This window comes from Liolophura sinensis, chromosome 1, assembly GCF_032854445.1.
Source record: "Liolophura sinensis isolate JHLJ2023 chromosome 1, CUHK_Ljap_v2, whole genome shotgun sequence".
NCBI lineage: Eukaryota > Metazoa > Mollusca > Polyplacophora > Chitonida > Chitonidae > Liolophura > Liolophura sinensis.
Genome location: NC_088295.1, coordinates 53,937,757 through 53,958,828, shown reverse-complemented (window position 1 = coordinate 53,958,828; position 21,072 = coordinate 53,937,757). Strand labels below are relative to the sequence as shown.

Below are 21,072 nucleotides of genomic sequence, written 5' to 3'. Positions count from 1 at the left end.
GCACCTGTTCATGGTTTTTTGTTTACAATGTGCTGTGCTGGAATCCTTTTTACAGTTCTCATTATTGACATCACCGCTGCAGGGAACCTTATTTCTACCAATTATTTCTACCTCCCTCTTTGAGGTTGGGTGAGGATACACCTCCTCCCAAACTACTGCGCCCACTTTGATGAAACTTACCATACATCTTGTCTATAATCTGAACTTGTTGCATGCTGAAGTTTAGTCGCAATTGGGGTATTATTTTCATAATTATTGTTATTTTTATGATTACCCTCATTTAGGACATGGCATAATTGTGCTTTCCATGTATTCAGATTTTGTCCATGCATCCCCTCCCATAACTATTGTGCTGATTTCGCTGAAACGTAGCCTTCATCTTCCCTATAATATGTTCTTTCATAATGGGGCTCCAGTGGGCAATCAACTGTAGTGGACACCTGAACTTCCATTATTAAGCCCTTTCACGCCAGGTGGTTGGAGATCAGTAAAAGACGAGGGATGATCCAGTCCAGATTTGCTAAAGCTGGATTGTATGTTGTTTATAGGATTTCAGTCGCTTTTTTTACATGTAGAAATGTTAAATATCCAGTTTGCTATGTCTGTCATCGAGAAAAAAATTCTGTGCTTATTTCACGAATAAAAGTGCTGTGACTGTACCTGATTGCATTTCTTTGTCTCAAAGTGTCTGAGTGCAGTAATGCTACTACCATTATACATTATATTTATTGTAATAGAAAATTTTTATGTTGGAATTAATTTTTCGGTAAACTGTTCATCGCTAAATCCGCGAAAATTAGTTCCGCGCAAAAATTAAGTACATCACAGTATGAGATGAATAATCAGTTGACCTGTACATTTACATGTAAGATTTTCAAGGTTTTCAGCTGGGTTGATAGCAGTTTGCCAATGGTTTATATGCCCATCTTATTTACACCCATTATTACAGTGAGTTAAGGCAGATCAGCTGAGCTACGATGTAGGTAAGCATTCGTGTTATTTCCATACCTGTGATCTACAATGTCAGAGCAAACCTTTGATCAGATTATCAGGCCTTTCAGTCATGAACGCTAGTAATTAAAGATACAGCCAAACATTAACATTAAGGACCAGATTATTAAATAACACTTTTTGCAGAGTGTAAATGTCTACTTTGATGTTAAAGACAAGAAAAAGAAAAACACTCTATTATGAAGTGTTTGTCAGAGAAAATGCTTTTTTTCTTCAAATTTTTACAACCTGGTATATTGCCTTGAAAACACTGGAGATTTTAGTGGTGTTTTCTTATGATATTGTGAACAGTGACATCATATAATGTGTTAGACTGCTAAACTACTACATTAAAGTAAAAGAAATGTAAACTATATGTAAAAATACTTTCATTTATTTTTTCAGATTTTTGTGAGAGTGTTGAAAGGCATTCAAATATTTAAAAACTGTGGTATGCTTTATGAGACATACTGACAGTATCTAGGATTTCTGGAGTCACATCACCTTTTTTCCTGATGTTCACCAGAAGGAAGTACTTTTTGGGCACAATATTTTAGTAATCTTTCAGTCTTTGGTAAAAGGAGTTATTCCAACATTCAGTGTCGTGATTAGAATTGGATAAACTTCCTACGACATCAGAGTTCCTAACCTCTGATAGCATGGTCCATAAAGCCCACCTGAGAAGTCAAATGTTTGAGTGCCTTTAACCCTTTTCACAAAAATCTAAAGAAATAAATGAAAGTATATTTTTGCATAGTTTTGGACTACTTAATAATGCCTACATTGACTGAATCGACCTCGAAGCAAATCATTTCTTAATGGATATATCAATGGTTGATGAATACACTGCTCTGCAAATGAAGCAGCCAGGCATCATTCATTGTTTTGATGATGACTCTGAATCCTTGATATCGCGAGATTAGGTTTGTGGAACGTTCTAATACGGGTGGAGGACATCTGGCAACAGGACTTGAACATGGACAAGTTAGAAAAATGTTACATGACTGCTACGTGTAGTTCAGTAGCATTTTCAAAAGACTTGACAGACACTTGACTGCATTATCCAAAGGTGCTTATGATTAACCTGCAGCTATCACTTGTAGAAAGATTTTCTAGGGATACAACAACTACTTCCAGAGTGTTCCACCCAGAAGGTTGTTTGATAGATCTCAAGATTTTGGCTCTTTAGAGACGAAATTGTCACACACTATCCCAGAATTATCATGCAGATGCAGTTGTTCTCTTATGGACGAAAAAGAAAGATCCTCCTATCCAGTTGGCTTAGCTTGGTGCAGATGGCAGCATACTTGGAACAGCAATTGAAAAACTTGCCCAAAGAATCTTTGCCCTACACAAGACGGACCTTGATGCTACAGTTGTGCATTAGAAGCTCTAGATTGTACACAAAGAAGAGTCTTCCTCTAGAAATAGTGCCATTAAGCCATAATCATTCATTTATTCTTCCAGAAGTAGTGCTAAATCAAAAAGTGTTGGACTTGACAGATTTACAAGTAGCATCAAGGTTAAAATGTCCAAAAACAATCATATTTCACTGAGTTGGATGAATCACTTTACTTTGTTTTTCAATATGCAAAGCCAATGTGCAGTTAAGACACCCAATAAAGGGACAAGTTGTTAGTTAAACATCCATGGCACCCACTGACAGATAAAAGAGAGCATGATTATCTCTCTGAAAAAATCTAAAGTCTTGCAGTGTCCTTTAGTGTTTGGGGACATGGATAAACCCGTACTGTGTACCATTTTGAATTCCCCAGTGATTTTTAAACTTGAAATCAACAGTTAATTGTTAACACAAGGACGATAAAATGCCCTAAAGTGTTACAAAACAAAAAGTTTGAGAGCAAAGAAAATTGCTGACTCGAACCTATAGTTCACCCCTCTCTCAACCCAGAGAGGGCTAAAATGTGAACTTTCATCAAAAATCTATCATTATGTTTGAGATGAATAACTTGAATTAGTTAAGGAAGTATTGCTAACAGTAAACACTCTGTTTCTGGGGTTCAAAATAGCCCCGTTATTGTATGACTGTTGGCAATATATGAGTGAGCGCATTGAACAGTAAGTACTAGTATGTTTATTAAAGGGAGCCTAACCCATACAAAGCTGCAGATCTGCAAGGGCTATCATATAAAAACATGTACGAAAGACATGTAGCATCATAAATATAGCAAGGGGATTTGGCCAGCGTGGGTGGTACCAATATGTGAAGTTTTGGGTCTAGTCCACGGACTAAATTAAATCCCACATCCTTCCACTCTTGGGACACGTATTGCCCAAGGTGAAGTCTGAGTGAGATCTAAGTATTTCACTGTGTCACTTAGCCTGGTATCGGTCCACATCTCTGATCTCCATGTATAACTGCATGTATGTCCCCTGATTTACAATTTAATGCTTCCATATTTCTATCAGTATATTAAATTCTGCTCCATATGAGCATGGCGATGATCGTTGTGTACAGTACACGCAAATGGTGGAGAGTTCTAGCACTGTCTTGTGACAGTGTTTTGTGACAGGGTTTTTATCACGTCCTTTTTTAATTTACCTGATGTGTGAAGAAAGCAGGTTATTAAAGCACCGTGTGTATAAATGTTACCTCTTCACTTTATGCCTAATTATCAACCGGTGAATTGTCATAGTTTAAAATTTTGTGGATTAATATCACTTACCTTCAACACATGTGTAATTTGCCAGGAAGTAGTTGTATGTTGAGCAGTGTTTCTCAACCTCAGCTACACGCTTAATGACTGGAGAGCAAGAATTATGGATAGATGAACAGACTGAAAAAAACAGTGTTAGTCTTGAGGAGACTTCCTCTTTCCATTATCTGTGAACACTTTGCCCCCTGCACAGACCCTGGACAAGTCTGGGGCTGGGTCTGATTCTGAAAGTGTGCATACAGTAAGGACAACACCTCAATCCTGCCAGGGTGAGTACAGTTCATGGTGACTTCTGATAAAGGGGTGGCGTTATTGATGCAGGTGCTTTCTGTATGGACCCGTCTCATCGTACCTGTGAATTACCGATACCAGATTATGTAAAATGATTATACTAAAGACTGATTGTATTCGTGGTGTAAAAACATTGTCAGTCCTGTGGATTCAAGTGCATGTCTTGTAGTTTATAATGCAGGGTTATTCTGGTAAAGACCATGGTCAGTCCTGTGCATTCAAGTGCTTGTCTTGTAGTTATGCAGGGTTAATCTGGTAAATACCATGGTCAGTCCTGTGCATTCAAATGCATGTCGTGTAGTTATGCAGGGTTAATCTGGTAATGACCATGGTCAGTCCTGTGCATTGAGATGCATGTCTTGTAGTTATGTAGGTTTGACATGGTAAAGACCATGGTCAGTCCTGTGGATTCAAGTCCAAGTGTTGTAGTTGTGCAGGGTTAGTCTGGTAAAGACCATAGTCCTGTGCAGTGAGATGCATGTCTTGTAGTTATGTGGGGTTAATCTGGTAAAGACCATGGTCAGTCCTGTGGATTCAAGTGCATGTCTTGTAGTTATGCAGGGTTAATCTGGTAAAGACCATAGTCAGTCCTGTGCATTGAGATGCATGTCTTGTAGTTATGTAGGGTTAATCTGGTAAAGACCATGGTCAGTCCTGTGCATTGAGATGCATGTCTTGTAGTTATGTAGGGTTAATCTGGTAAAGACCATAGTCAGTCCTGTGCATTCAGGTGCATGTCTTGTAGTTATGCAGGGTTAATCTGGTAAAGACCATGGTCAGTCCTGTGCATTGAGATGCATGTCTTGTAGTTATGTAGGGTTAATCTGGTAAAAACCATGGTCAGTCCTGTGCATTGAGATGCATGTCTTGTAGTTATGTAGGGTTAATCTGGTAAAAACCATGGTCAGTCCTGTGGATTCAAGTGCATGTCTTGTAGTTATGCAGGGTTAATCTGGTAAAGACCATAGTCAGTCCTGTGCATTGAGATGCATGTCTTGTAGTTATGTAGGGTTAATCTGGTAAAAACCATGGTCAGTCCTGTGCATTCAAACGCATGTCTTATAATTATGCAGGGTTATGTGGTAAAGACCATGGTGAGTCCTGTGGATTCAACCATGTGCTCTCTATATACAGTGGACTGCTCTTTCAACATAACTGGAGTATTTTATGTAGTCCTTCGGGAATTAACACATCACGTTTTGTAAAAACCTTTTTCATATGAAATGATGTTTACAGAAAAGTACCATGTAATCTAATGTTTGAAAAGTAAAGCAAAAATTATTGTTGATGGAGACAAATATTGCTTTCCATGTTGAAGGTTATACCGCTCATGAGGAAACATGTTTTGTTAATAAAATCACACAATATAAAGTTAAATTTTTTGTATGGGAATTGTACTTACTCATTAGCATCACCAAACACAGGAACAGTGAGACCTGGGATAACCTGTACTTATGACAGGACATGACTCTTGTGGTTGTCATTCAGTGAAAAGGTACAGGTGTTCTGCTTATCTTGTTTACATTTGTACTAACCAGGCTAAACAGATCAAGGCAACAAGACATTACAGGGAGCTGTAGCTGATACTGCTCTCAAGTTCATCCTGTCAGAAAAGTTAATCCCAGTTGGTCATTTTCTGAAATGTCTCTTTGTGAAAGGCTGTTCAAGTTCTCAGATGTTTCCTTGAGAAAGGCAGATAGCTGTTGAACCAATTCTCAGGTGTGTCCTTGTGAAAGGCAGTTGTGTGCTGATCCAGGTCTCAGATGTTTCTTTGAGAAAGGCATTTGTCTGTTGATCCAGTTCTCAAATGTCTCTGTGAAGGGCAGATGTCTGCTGATCCAGTTCTCAAATTGATCTGACTGCCATTTTCCTCAGTTTGACTGGTTTATGTAGTTCCCAACTGATCCTCCTCCAAAAATACACATGTAGATCTGTGCCTTTCCTGGTAGAACTAAGTTAGACAGGCAGATCTCTCCTAAACTTGTCAGGCACTGTCTCACTAGGTATGATGCTGTAGGACACACTAACACAGGTAGTGTTTGTTATTCATACTCTTTCTGTCTACTGGGTAGGATTCAGGGTGTCAGTATATATGTAACCTTAAATGTCGTGGGCTGTTTGCAGACTTCCCTGTCTGCATTGTGGTTTTTCTGACCTCAGGGTATGGCAGCAGTCACTCAGCTTATTTCAGTGCATAGATTCGTTTTTAAGTTGTCTTGCAAAAACTTTCTTCGTTGAACTGCTATGTCTTGTACTTTTTTTAATGTGTGTTTTGATTTGGTAAAAGTAGGTCACCTGACATTAGATGTATTGTGGCCAACATGAGGCTCCACACGGGTGACACGTGACAGGTTTACATGAAATTACACGTTCTGCACATTACATAACTGTACACAAGTGGAGTTTAGTTTGACATTGGAGAAGAAAACCCTAGGCTTACACCATAACTATTTTGGACATTCTTCTGATCAGTCTTTTTTAGTATTTTCCTGTATTAATTCTTGTACATTTCTACAAGAGAAAAAAAAACTGGTGAGTGTGTAAACATCAGGTGACAGTGAGTGAATGTGCCTGATTTGTTCACCATGACTGGGTCTTATGTGCAGGTATCCCCTCCCTCAGTCTAAGTCCCATTATGTGCCCGTGAGGACAGGAAAGTATTAGAATGTACACAAACATGCGGCAATGTTTTTTGTAGGAACTGTGAAGTGTTTAGGAAGAAGTGAATGAGAAGTGTTTAATGTTAGTAATTTTGACAAATCAATGTTTACAAAGATTTGCTAATTATTTGGCATAAGTGTGAGATTAGGTCAGGTTTTTGTCACTGACAGATAAGTGTATTTAACCTAAAGTTACTAGTTTTCTATTAGTTTTATTCCCATTAGAAGGTTTTTTTGAAGTTTGTGTGGAAGGTAGTTTGATATTCTATTTGAAAAACAAGTAGTATTTTTATAACAATTATTTGTCAAATACAGTACTTAAACACCAATACAGTTCTTGAACTTGGTAATGATATTTTATAGCAATTTATTCTATTAAAGAATTGGGGCTGTAGATCCAGGATCAATCCCAGGTCTGATTACACCCAAGAACTTAGAAACCAGAAATTTTTTAACTTCCTAGCTTGGCTTTCAGCATTAAGGGGATAGTGTAAGGACTGCTTGACCCATATCAGTATAATGGCTCTGGCGGGTCTGCTTACTTGCCTTCGGTAATTCGTCTCAGTGAAGTACCACTAGAAGAACTGTGGAAATCCGCCCTGCAGCAAGGAGGAACACTACATACATTCTAAGGATTCCTTTATCATCATATGACTGAAAAATTGTTAAGTATGACGTTAAACCCCAAGCACTCACTCACTGTATTAAAAGCACAGCATAGTTGATACAAGCATACCAGCTTTTACATTAAACAGTATATTATCGTGTCATGGAGAGCCTTTGAACAGTCTTGAGTTTTCGGTTTGCCTAGACATTACTGACTGAGGATAAAACTGTGTTCAGGAGTCCATATAGACATGGCTACATAATAATGCTGATAGACATTTTTGGTAGCCGAAATAAAGCCTTTTGAAATTCGAGCGTTTGTTCAGATTTCCTGAAGTGTCAGTTTTATGAGGGGCCAAGTTAGAATTTACTCAAGAATTTACCAAGAATCATTTCTGTAAATCATTCTATCATTGAGACAGCCCTGATTCTGCTGCCTTACTTCCTTGATAGCTGACCCTGCTAGTTGTCAGTCATTGTGAATACAGGCATTTTATTACAGCCTTTCTTTTGTAGGAACATACAGGGAGCTGTCATTTCCATGAAAGGCATAAAACCAACAGGAAACGTTATTTATCTATATCACTGATTTATTGATGTCAATAAATCTATTAACAATATCACTAAATAATTTATAGATATCGATAAATAAAACACTGATAAATGAATTAACAATATCGACAAGTATTTAGTAATATGGGTATAAGACACTCATTGATGTCGATAAACATTTTTTGACATAAATAATTTTCGATTAAATGTTAATTTGGGCCTCTGGACTATTTACGTTAGTTACTTACAATTACAGTTTTTCAGTTAAACACATACATCGGTAATGGTGATTTAATAAGGGAAATATTAAAAACACAGCTACATGTAGATGTAAATATCTGAGCATATTATATTAACATGGATAGCAATGTTAAATGTTAGGGGTGGTATAGTAAACTATACTGCATGTATTGAGCTGAGATTTTTACGTGCGTGTAAAGCATGATAACATTAGGGTGATTTTCCATCATTGATGCGCTGTGTGCAGTAATTAGTAATTAGTAATTGCCCTCAATTAAACTTATTGTATTGTGCATTATAACCAGTGTTAAGGATAAATCTGCAGTGTGATACATATCTCAAAAAGTACTGAATGTATTAGCCTCAGGTTTTGAATACATGTAAAGCACAATGACACAAGAGGATGTTCTTATCTTTGATGCTCTGTGTGCATGTCAAAACCGTAAATTTCAAAATTTACACTTGAAGTTTTTGCATTTCTGTGTTTCCTACAGTTGAGCTCACTGGTACAATCTGAAGTTGTACCGCTGTGCTAATCTTATTTTTAGATTTGGCTTATAAGCTTTGAAAGTAACCTTTATAATTCTTAAACTTGTTATTGTTTACAGTGGCCACGGGGATGGGCCATCATAATTAGCGTCTTGTGCTGGTAACATGTGGTATGGGAAATGAAATCAAAACCTAGGACTTAAACTAGATGTTAAGAACATCAACATTTTGCAAATAATCCTTCTATTTTGTTTGTTATGCTACTTCAAATTGGTAAAAGCATTTGTGTTAATGTCTCATGGTCATCGGAATATAGATTGAAGTGTGGATCAGGGTCTGGATTGTGCTTAAAGGTTCTCACCACACTAGCTGCTTACATCGCTACTGGAGGGAGTATGAGATCTCCCTATGTGAGGTTCAGACTGGGACTGAACCCTCACCTTGTATGTCTGTGTCAGTGAAAGGTAATTACATGTATATTGCTACTGAAGAGAGTATGAGCTCTTTCTGTGTGAGGTTCAGACTGGGATTAAACCCTCACCTTGTATGTCTATGTCAGTGAAAGGTAATTACATGTATATTGTTACTGGAGGGAGTATGAGCTCTCTCTATGTGAGGTTCAGACTGGGATTGAACCCTCCCCTTGTATGTCTATGTCAGTGAAAGGTAATTACATGTATATTGCTACTGGAGGGAATATGAGCTCTCCCTATGTGAGGTTCAGACTGGGATTGAACCCTCCCCTTGTATGTCTGTGTCAGTGAAAGGTAATTACATGTATATTGCTACTGAAGAGAGTGTGAGCTCTCCCTATGTGAGGTTCAGACTGGGATTGAACCCTCCCCTTGTATGTCTGTGTCAGTGAAAGGTAATTACATGTATATTGTTACTGGAGGGAATATGAGCTCTCCCTATGTGAGGTTCAGACTGGGATTGAACCCTCCCCTTGTATGTCTATGTCAGTGAAAGGTAATTACATGTATATTGCTACTGGAGGGAATATGAGCTCTCCCTATGTGAGGTTCAGACTGGGATTGAACCCTCCCCTTGTATGTCTATGTCAGTGAAAGGTAATTACATGTATATTGCTACTGGAGGGAATATGAGCTCTTTCTGTGTGAGGTTGAGACTGGGATTGAACCCTAACCTTGTATGTCTATGTCAGTGAAAGGTAATTACATGTATATTGTTACTGGAGGGAATATGAGCTCTCTCTGTGTGAGGTTCAGATTGGGATTAAACCCTCACCTTGTATGTCTGTGTCAGTGAAAGGTAATTACATGTATATTGTTACTGGAGGGAATATGAGCTCTCCCTATGTGAGGTTCAGACTGGGATTGAACCCTCACCTTGTATGTCTGTGTCAGTGAAAGGTAATTACATGTATATTGCTACTGGAGGGAGTATGAGATCTCCCTATGTGAGGTTCAGACTGGGATTGAACCCTCCCCTTGTATGTCCATGTTAGTGAAAGGTAATTACATGTATATTGCTACTGAAGGGAGTATGAGCTCTCTCTATGTGAGGTTCAGACTGGGATTGAACCCTCACCTTGTATGTCTATGTCATTGAAAGGTAATTACATGTATATTGCTACTGGAGGGAATATGAGCTCTCCCTATGTGAGGTTCAGACTGGGATGGAACCCTCCCCTTGTATGTCTATGTCAGTGAAAGGTAATTACATGTATATTGTTACTGGAGGGAATATGAGCTCTCCCTATGTGAGGTTCAGACTGGGATTGAACCCTCACCTTGTATGTCTGTGTCAGTGAAAGGTAATTACATGTATATTGCTACTGGAGGGAGTATGAGCTCTCTCTATGTGAGGTTCAGACTGGGATTAAACCCTCACCTTGTATGTCTATGTCAGTGAAAGGTAATTACATGTATATTGCTACTGAAGAGAGTATGAGCTCGCTCTCTGTGTGAGGTTCAGACTGGGATTGAACCCTCCCCTTGTATAGTGAAAGGTAATTACATGTATATTGCTACTGGAGGGAATATGAGCTCTCCCTATGTGAGGTTCAGACTGGGATTGAACCCTCACCTTGTATGTCCGTGTTAGTGAAAGGTAATTACATGTATATTGCTACTGAAGGGAGTATGAGCCCTCTCTATTTGAGGTTCAGACTGGGATTAAACCCTCACCTTGTATGTCTGTGTCAGTGAAAGGTAATCACATGTATATTGATACTGGAAGGAATATGAGCTCTCCCTATGTGAGGTTCAGACTGGGATTGAACCCTCACCTTGTATGTCTGTGTCAGTGAAAGGTAATTACATGTATATTGCTACTGGAGGGAATATGAGCTCTCCCTATGTGAGGTTCAGACTGGGATTGAACCCTCACCTTGTATGTCCATGTCAGTGAAAGGTACTTGCATTTATATTGCTACTGAAGGGAGTATGAGCTCTCTCTATGTGAGGTTCAGACTGGGATGAAGCCCTCACCTTTATGTCTATGTCAGTGAAAGTTAATTACATGTAACTTAAGCATGACACAAGAGAACTGAGAAATAACAACATGACCTAATTGGAGTTGTACTGCAGTTGTTATGTGTATGCAGGTGAATCAGTCCTAGTGCCAGCTCTGTACAACTTGTTGAGTCATGGTCTAAGCTCCCATGTGTGCCAAGCTTTAAATAACTATGAACCCCTCCCCCCCCCACCACCCCACCACCCTCAGGATGTTACAGTGACAAGATTTGAACATGCTTAATTGCTCTGTGACAGTCACATCAAAGAATGTGGCATGCCCCTGGATATAAAATTAGCATGATGTCTAGGTGATGGTCTCTGTTTTGTTTTTTCAGCTACTACAACCTGGACAGTACAGATTATGACAGCATCAACAAGTTCCTGTCCTCACTGGTGGAACAGGCCCTCATCACACTGCAACAGTCTTACTGTCTGCAGATAGGGGAGGTAAGCATGAGCGGATTCTTACTGTCTGCAGATAGGGGAGGTAAGCGTGAGCGGATAAATATGACATTATGCACAAAGGTACATTTCTAGAGGCAAATAAAGGTCATAACATATAAATTTCTTGATGAAACTTACATTTTTTTAAAAGAGAATATCATCCGACCTTTCAGAAAAAGGTTTTACATGTAGGTGTACGAATTATGTGGGTGCGTCCATGATTTATTTCGTTGTGCTTGTTGGCAGGATAATCTGGAGGTACAGCCAGCCACCCTGGGCAGAATCTCCTCTTATTACTACCTGAATCACCTCACCCTGCGCATGTTCCATGAGCAACTGCGACCAGAGTGTACCCTCCCAGAAGTACTGGACATCCTGTCTGTAAGTTCTCACTGTATCACATCCTGTAGGATATGACCTGACTCTGAGCTTGTTCTACAAGCAACTGCGACCAGGATGTACCAAAAGTACTGGACATCTTGTCTGTAAGTTGTCACTGTGTGAAGTCATCACAAGACCTAACAAAGGAGAATATAAACATCTTCATAATACCACCTGCAGGACCTTTTATTTTATTGATTAACTCTGACCAAATTTAGAAATATGAAGTTATTCATCTTCTGAGGCCTACACTACCCACTGAGCAGTGCATGTAGTAATATTGTTTTACTTGTTGATAAGTGTACAAGTTCCTGAGCATTGGTAGTCTAGAAGTGTTAGGTTTGACAGGGCAGGTATCATGCCACGGCATTCAGCAATTCATTGTAGGATAAAGAAGATTAACAATAAAGCATAAAAATCAATGCTTCACAGGTCTTGCTACGGAGCATGGCTGCCTGTTTCATGCCTGCAGTGTTGCTTGGTTGGCCGACAGGGCCACCCTCAAGATCTGTAGTGCACGTTTTCACTTCTGTTTATTTTGTTTGTGTTTTATGTGCAAGTGTTGAAAAGTAATTATTGGTAGATTGAAAACCATCTAGCATTCATCTTTTCGTTTCAAGTCCAACTTGCTGTGTGAGGTGAGAAAGTGTTGAGAAACACAGTATGGCACATTTTTTTTGTATGGTAGATTTTTTTTAACACCAACATATTCTTTAGTTGATATTTTCTATGTTACATCTCTAGGATCTTACCAGTTGGCTTACAAGTGAATATCAAGGGTATGATGTACTGTATATAAGGAAGTTTGTCTAAGGAAATATGTCAGATATGGTGTTTTGTGAAAGTCCTGCATAAGCATGTCAGACCTGGAATAACATGAAAACAGTGCAGAGGGAAGCCACACAAGGAAAAACAGTCTTTGCCTGTCCTAAAAATACTTGATATTTGCTTTAATTTCCTGGGAGTTATGACTAGTTTCTTGCATGATACAAAACCATACCTCCTCTGTAAAAGTAAAATATTTAGCAATGCCATGGAGTGTAATGTTAGGTTGCGTTCTTGAACTTCTCCAAAGCTGATGATAAGATAATGGTGCAGCCTTCACTTACATTCTTTCATGTGAAAAACTTTGTAGTTTTCACTTCGAATATGGCTCTCGTCAAGATGACTTGGACACAGAGGGAAATGTTCACTAGCTCCTTTAATGTGAACTACATTACCTTGATTTCTAAATTCGTTTTCATTTTGTTTTTGAGATTTTTATATCTGATCAATAATTTACCTTTCTGCTTCAAGGAAACCAGAAAATTGAATAATGTAATTTTATAGTTTATATGTATGGATGACATTAAATTTTATACTTGTGTTGATAGATTTGTACATGTGTATTATACCAAGGTTTTTTTTTTTTTAACATTGAAATTTATATACCTGTCTATTCTTTATTATGATGATTCTAGCCCAGAGTTAAATCATTGTTCCTGTAAACTTCTCATGAGTCAAATCTACCATTGTTCAACAGAGTGCCCATGAGTATGCAGACCTTCCTGTGAGGCACAATGAAGATCAGATAAACAGGTGGGTGATTCACAAATAAAAGGTGACAAGGTTTTCCTTAGAGAAATGACCAGTCTACAATGATTCGGGTACATGTAATGGCTGCATGAATATTTAATGTGGATCTTGGGCCTGGGTGGCAGAAAGCAGTCGAGAGTACAAGACTGTTGATGTTACAAGAAATTTTGGTATAACATGCCTTTCATGTCTGGTGTCTCCTTTTGGGTGTGAAAATCCTGACCTCAGATGTAGGAAACTTCATCATTTGCTTGACAAAACTTGTCGCTTATTTCTGACTGTTTTGGTTTTTGCACCCGCAAAACTCAATGCTATCTTTTAGTCCATTACCTGGACCCCTGTTACCTCCCCTGTTCTAGTTACATAGGGTGCAGTACTGGTTACCTCCATTGCTTAGCTTGGTGACATTTCATTGGTTGAGACATTCTCAGGGCAGTTACGCTGAATTCAAAAGTTTCAACTGCTAGGGAGAGTGCAATTCTGTGAGAATTCTCCTGTCAGAAGCTTGTCAGAAATCCTAACTATGCATGGTAGGACCTATGCTTGGTGATGGCACCTCCTTTACACATTAAGTGAATCCCTTCTTGGTTTCACACAGGAATGAGAACCATATTTAGGCCTACGTGAACATGACAGGCAACACAACCATGACAACTCCAACAGTTGTAATTGAGACAGTTTTTTCTTCTTTAGACAAGGAATAATTTCGAAAATGAGAGATTTTCTGCATCCTGTTGGCTGATACATGAATGTTGTCCAAACACATTAACCTTCAGTTCAAACAATTCACCTGTTTGGGATGAAAGAAATTAAATTCTACATTTGTTACTTTGCTAATGCACAACAGACTTGTGTTTGTTTGAAGGTCAAATTTGGATCACAGGTGGATGGATTTGATAATGATAATATAAATAGCTGTACGCTGTACGGCCATGTTGCTGACCTGTTTGCGAAAACGAGGGTGTCATGATTTAAAGAGTGATTTGCCACATCACATGAGAACGCTACATCGGAAGTAATGGCAGTGATGTGTACTTGACCTTACATGTCAATCGGGTCAAGCATCTGGACTGTGCTATGTTATAAATGAAAAATTCTTGTGTACGGCGATAAACACCAATCCAATCAACAAGATTAATGCCTATTCAAACTGTTTTCAAAGTTATATGCTGGTAGTGTTTTATGTCTTGAAATGTCTTGGAAATCCTGAGAGATGGTGTTCTGTGTGTTAATTGCTGATTACAATCTGTGTGTTGGCAGTGAACTTGCTCAGCAGCTACCTCTAAAGGTTAACCCTCACTCGTATGACTCATCTAACACCAAGACCCACCTGCTGCTCCAGGCCCATTTCAGTCAAATCAGCCTACCCTCCACAGACTACCAGACTGACACCAAGTCAGTGCTGGACCAAGCCATCAGGATCTGCCAGGTACCATTGATATTGTCATTAACCTTGACCTGTTTTCCCTCAAGGTTCTTTTTCCTGCTCCGTCATTTCCTGGTAAAAACTGTGGTCTTAACCAAACATTTCTTAGTACAGTGCATGTTTTTTTTAAAACATGCTTGTCTGGAATAAGGATGCTCAAACCCCAGATTGTTATAGGAGTTACCATGGTGTCAGTGAATTGTTGCTTTAATATATATCCAAACTGTCTAATGCTCCTGCCAAGCTAGATGGGTTTGGTCAGAAGTCTTAAAACAGGAAACAAAAAGACACTTTTTATTTTTGTGATAAAAAAACAAATAAAGTGTTGTTTTTTTTAATAGTACATAGAACCCCCCTCACTAAGGAGTGCATATTAGTGTGCATGTACTAGGTAGATTGGTGAAGGGAAATTGCAGAGATTTGGCCAGAATGTGTTGAATCAGTGACAATGTATGATATGAGGATATATCCTTCAGGGTAATAAATCACAGATACCACACAATTATTATATCTGTAATCAATTTGGACAGGCCATGCTGGATGTTTCTGCTGACCAAGGATGGCTGGTTACCGGACTGCAAGTTATACACCTGATACAGATGGTTGTACAAGGGCGCTGGCTCCATGACTCCTCCCTGCTGACACTCCCTCATGTCCTCACATACCATGTCCATTGTTTACGGTAAGTCTGGCATGTTTCTGGGATCTCCTCACTCCTCAAGTGGTACTGTGACACAGGCTTCATGACTCCTCCCTACTGACACTACCTCACGTCCTCACATACCATGTCCATTGTTTAACGTAAGTCTGGCTTGTGTCCTGGGATCTCCTCACAACTCTGGTGGTACTGTGACACAGGCTTCATGACTCCTCCCTACTGACACTACCTCACGTCCTCACATACCATGTCCATTGTTTAACGTAAGTCTGGCTTGTGCCTGGGATCTCCTGACTCCTCTGGTGGTACTGTGACACACGCTTCATGACTCCTCCCTACTGACACTCCCTCATGTCCTCACATACCATGTCCATTGTTTAAGGTAAGTCTGGCTCGTGTCTGGGATCTCCTCACACCTTTGGTGGTACAGGGACATCGGCTGCATGACTCCTCCCTACTGACACTACCTCATGTCCTCACATACCATGTCCATTGTTTAAGGTAAGTCTGGCTTGTGTCCTGGAATCTCCTCACACCTCTGGTGGTACTGTGACACAGGCTTCATGACTCCTCCCTACTGACACTCCCTCATGTCCTCACATACCATGTCCATTGTTTAAGGTAAGTCTGGCTTGTGTCCTGGAATCTCCTCACAACTCTGGTGGTACTGTGACACAGGCTTGATGACTCCTCCCTACTGACACTCCCTCATGTCCTCACATACCATGTCCATTGTTTAAGGTAAGTCTGGCATGTGTCTGGGATCTCCTCACTCCTCAAGTGGTACTGTGACACAGGCTTGATGACTCCTCCCTGCTGACACTCCCTCATGTCCTCACATACCATGTCCATTGTTTAAGGTAAGTCTGGCATGTGTCTGGGATCTCCTCACTCCTCAAGTGGTACTGTGACACAGGCTTGATGACTCCTCCCTGCTGACACTACCTCAAGTGATCTCCAATGAACATGTCATGTAAGACTACCCTAATTCTTCTTACTTTAGGACAGATATTACTAATGCTAAAAGCTAAAAGTTACATTTCTCTCCCAGTGTTTTGTATATGAATATGTTGTGGGCTAACCATGTGAAAAAAAAAGAAAGTAAATATTACTGCTGCAATGTATATTGGCTGAAAAAAAAAACAGATCAGGTGTCCCAAAAATTAGAAAAATTAGGGTATGTAAATTATTTTATGGGTGTTCTTTTCTGCTTATCACCACTAATTCCCCAAAGAAACAGTTAGGGCAGGGGAGGCTGGGATGGGTGCACCACACTTACCACTGTAGGAAGTTTGCAGTATATGACTCAGACTGGAACAGAGGAGTTACGGTGTCTTTTTCACCTGTTTTTCTTCCCCCTATAAACCTGCATGTACATGTATATTACTTAATGTAATCTTAAGGGCAGGATTATGAGGTAAGAGGTAGGTGTGATTTCCTTGTTTTATTATTTCCTGTATGATTAAGACACAGTTGATGGTTATATTGGTTGTTTGTCTGCAGGTCTGCGAGTAGGTCAGGTGGTGCGGGTAAGGAGCGTGTGTCTGTACAGAGTCTACCTGAGCTGATGGCCGTATGTGATGGTCGCTTTGATGTTCTACAGGCCATGCTAGAGGAAAACCTCAGCAGGACACAAATTGACCAGGTACAAAGCCCCAGTGTACATGAATGCACCACAAAAAACAAAAAAACAACAACAACAACAAAAAAACCCTCCTGTCTCCAATACAGACATTGTGCAGTGATATCTGCCCCCAGTTTGTTGACACCAGTCATTTTGTCTTAAACTCTTAGTAATTTAGAGGTCCATGAAAAGATTTTGAGATATTCAGTTGTGTAACTGCCTCTATATACTCTTGACCATACTTCATGAGGTTGTTTCATTATAAGAAGTGTTAGCATTACCATTCTATTGACGTTTCTGAGTACAAGATATAGGAAAGATATTGTGCCAAGTGGTCATTTCAACAGAGTTTTAGTGGCTCAGTTGGTTAGCGCAGCATAAAGGCCCGGGAGCCTCTCACCACTGCAGTCACTATGAGTTCAAGTCCAGCTCATGCTAGCTTCCTCTGGGGCCGTACATGGGAAGGTGTGGCAGCAACCTGCGGATGGTCATGGGTTCTGGCTGGTTTCGGGCTCTGGCTGGTTTCCACCCACCATAATTCTGGCCGCCATCAGATAAGTGAAGTATTCTTGAGTACGGCGTAAAACACCGAAACATCAAATAAATAGTTTTACATCATGTTTCCTGATTGGCCGATTCGAACCATTTGTCAGGGCTGTAGCTATCACACACAAACTGCTCTTGGTTACCTTTCAGTGACAGATACGACCTCTGCCACAAGTGACTGTGCCAAGTTTGCCTTCAGAAATTAGATATTGAATGATTTTCCACTTCATAAAACTATAAGCCCTCACTACATATTAAGTATCGTTCTCTGACATCTTCCTGTTATAACTTAGACCCGTAAACACAACTACAATGTAATGTTATGTTCACTTCTTTGCTGAAGTCAGTGGACTGCCATGTGGTTATGAGGGTGTTGGCTATAAGGAGTTTGCAGTCCGCGCAAGTAAACAAGGTGTTTTTGGACTCGAACGGCGGTGAATCAGTGGAAATTCATCCCAGTTGCAAGTAACCACATAAGATAACAGTGAATGAGAATAAAACACAGGGCTAGGCTAATGTGTTCACAGTAAAATGTGGGAGTGGAGAATTGGCAGATATGGGATTTCTGGAACGGCCTATGATAAGGTGCAGATTGATATGCACATGTAAAGCATGTAGATATGTAGTAAACTGTTAAATATATGTGATACGCAGCTAGTCAAAGTTTCAATTATCAGCAGATAACCATGTGTTTGTTCCGACACATCTATAAATGAATGTGCATTTAGCATATCAGGTTTAGGTTTTTCTCCCTGAAAAACCAGACAAAATTTGTTAGGCACAAAATTCTAAATGTCATGCTCACCTGACACATTGTAATCATATATCACTTCAGACTTCCATCCTGGTGTGTACAAATCAAGTTTTCTCAAGCTTGACATTGAATCAATGCTGAACATTTTGACAGAAGGTTATAGGATGGGTACAGGGTCGTGTCACTCGGATTGCTACTCAGATTTGTCTCGTCGTGAAGTAATAGTAACATAGGGTGCGAGTATGGAAAGCTATTAACCACAGCTAATGCACCGTTCAGAATGCTATGGTAAAAGAAGAGCGCAATTATGCTGTTGTGCATGGCCTGGGCCCAATGGATCACAAGATGGTGAATTTAGGACAATTTCAGAAGTTTTAGATAAAATGGCCATCCATTGACCAAATTGCTTTTGTTGTAGATTTACCAGGTGCTTGGTAGACTGCCTCAGATAGAGATGTCTTTGTCAGTGCAAGGTTGGTGGGCTGAAGGAGGAAGCCTGGAAACCAAACATGTCAACCAGGATTACAGAGGTAATCCATACCAGAGTTGTCTCCCTTTAGTCTCACACACCGGAACTATAAACAAATAACTCAGTGTCAACTTTATTACATAGAGATAAACAAACATAAGCAGTTATGAAAGAGTTGACAAAGAGGCTTGAAGAGCCTCTTATTGAACAACTTTTTTTTACAGTTGTATATATGTGTAGAAAATTTCCATGTGAAATAATTGTTTCTTTGTTGTCTGTTGTCTGATGTAGGTGGTGTGCGACCAGACAGTGATTGGATACCAGTACACGCTGACCAAGAATACGTGCTCAAAGTGGATCTTCAGAGGATAAACAAACTCAGGGTGGGTCTCCTGAGAGATTATTATTTTTTTCTTTCTACGGAATTCAATCCAGGACGACTGGTACCTTTGATAGTGCAGGCAAGATCACAACCATGGCTTATGTTTATTGTCTATGATAGACTGGTAATCATAACAGCATTCTTGTAGGATATAAAATAACTCATGGTGTTTTAAATAATAAGAGATTTGAATTGCAAGTTGTGTTTTCTTTTGTTTTTTTGTTTTTTTTTGTGGCATACATATAGCCATTTTAAATGAGATGCCACCGAAAAATCTCAGTGTGACATCATTCCTTCTTATACTCATTTTGTTTTCATGGCCTATCAGTAAGTATGGACCACATATATTTGAAGAGAAGCACATGTAGAGCAGGTATCTCTGCCGTACCTGGCCATATACCCTTTCCCGTCGCCCAGGGTTAAGAAATTACTCAGAAAAGTGATGCATTACAGTGTGTGCAGAGTAACATGCATGTTAATACTTACCTAATAACTGTCATAATTTTTGTATTACGCATATTGCAGCAAAAAGACAGCAAAGCCCACACACCACGATTCCCCAAGCCTAAAGATGAAGGTTGGTTCCTTGTCCTCGGGGAAATAGAGACAAAGGAAGTGATTGCTTTGAAGCGAATTGGTTACGTGCGGAACAAGACGTCTGTGTCGCTTGCCTTTTACAGCCCGGAAGTGGTGGGTCGGGTTATCTACACGTTGTATCTGATGAGTGACTGCTACCTTGGCCTGGACCAGCAATATGACGTGTGTCTGGAGGTCATACCTGCTAACCTTGCCACTCAGGTGAACACAGACATGGAACATTCTGGTCGTGAGGTGACCTTCTGACCTCTTTCTAACTTGAACCTTACCAGTTGACCTCTATGTGACCTTGACACTGTGGCATATTTTGAAGCACATGTATAATTATTTGAGGACATTGATTGCTCAAATTGTTAGTTTTGGAAGGAAATAGTTGAAGACCATTTTTATCCATAACCCAGGACTCAATGACCCAGGTTGTATAAGTGAATTTCTCTCTTGTTATACGCTTGTACACATACAAAAAAAGGATTAAACCTGCAGTAAAATTAAAATTATTTGCAAAGTGTGTTGAACTGCACTGAGATAAGGCCTGCTTGTTGTAAAGGTAGATGTACATCTCTCTTATCATGAAGCATATCTGTAAACTGTACCATGTACATGAAAGTTTGAGATTGGTTATACATAATTCTAAAGTTATTTGAAAAGACTAACCTATTTCACTTCCTATCTGATGATCTGTTTTATGTACATATGATTGTGTTGACATTTACTACCCAATATTAAATTAACTACGCTAGTGGATTTATGTCCTGTCACAATTATTTGTGTAAATACACAGTTACCAGACAAGGAACTGGCTATAAAATGAAGAGTTTGTTTTCTGTATAACTTGCCAGTTTAGCAGTCTGCATGGTTGTTGAAATTCATGAGCAGTGGAACCATGCTTAAAGGCAGGATTTGGATGTCAGGAGATAGGAATGACAGGTGAACATGAGTATCATAGTGAACAAAGTTTGTATCAAGAAGCTAAATTACATCAACTGTCTAAATTGTGATACCTGTACGTGGCTGGATGAAGTGTTGACTCTGGTCTTGTCACCTGTAAGACCATGCAGGCCAGGATTGTGGCTGGTTGAAGTGTGGGCTCTGGTCTTGTCACCTCTGAGAAGACCACCCAGGTCAGGGTTAGTACCCTGCTGAGTTATAAGATACCGGATCAGTTTGGATGAGAGATCATACTGAGGTTCCACCCTCTGGTGTATACTCTACCTCAGAATATTTTGCTAT

The 21,072-nt window shown here is 39.6% G+C and overlaps 1 protein-coding gene across 1 annotated transcript in view; it reads left to right on the top strand.

The window, feature by feature from the left end:
- The window catches only part of LOC135467226 (activating signal cointegrator 1 complex subunit 3-like), a 94,347-nt gene extending 73,564 nt beyond the window's left edge, over positions 1–20,783 (top strand). Inside the window, exons 34-42 of the mRNA XM_064744993.1 lie at positions 11,322–11,433; positions 11,677–11,811; positions 13,334–13,389; positions 14,647–14,815; positions 15,343–15,494; positions 16,974–17,115; positions 18,813–18,924; positions 19,155–19,246; positions 19,771–20,783. Coding sequence (XP_064601063.1) covers positions 11,322–11,433; positions 11,677–11,811; positions 13,334–13,389; positions 14,647–14,815; positions 15,343–15,494; positions 16,974–17,115; positions 18,813–18,924; positions 19,155–19,246; positions 19,771–20,088 — 1,288 coding nt within the window. The 3' untranslated portion in view covers positions 20,089–20,783. The remainder of the gene's footprint in view (positions 1–11,321; positions 11,434–11,676; positions 11,812–13,333; positions 13,390–14,646; positions 14,816–15,342; positions 15,495–16,973; positions 17,116–18,812; positions 18,925–19,154; positions 19,247–19,770) is intronic.
- The last annotated feature ends 289 nt before the right edge of the window (positions 20,784–21,072 follow it).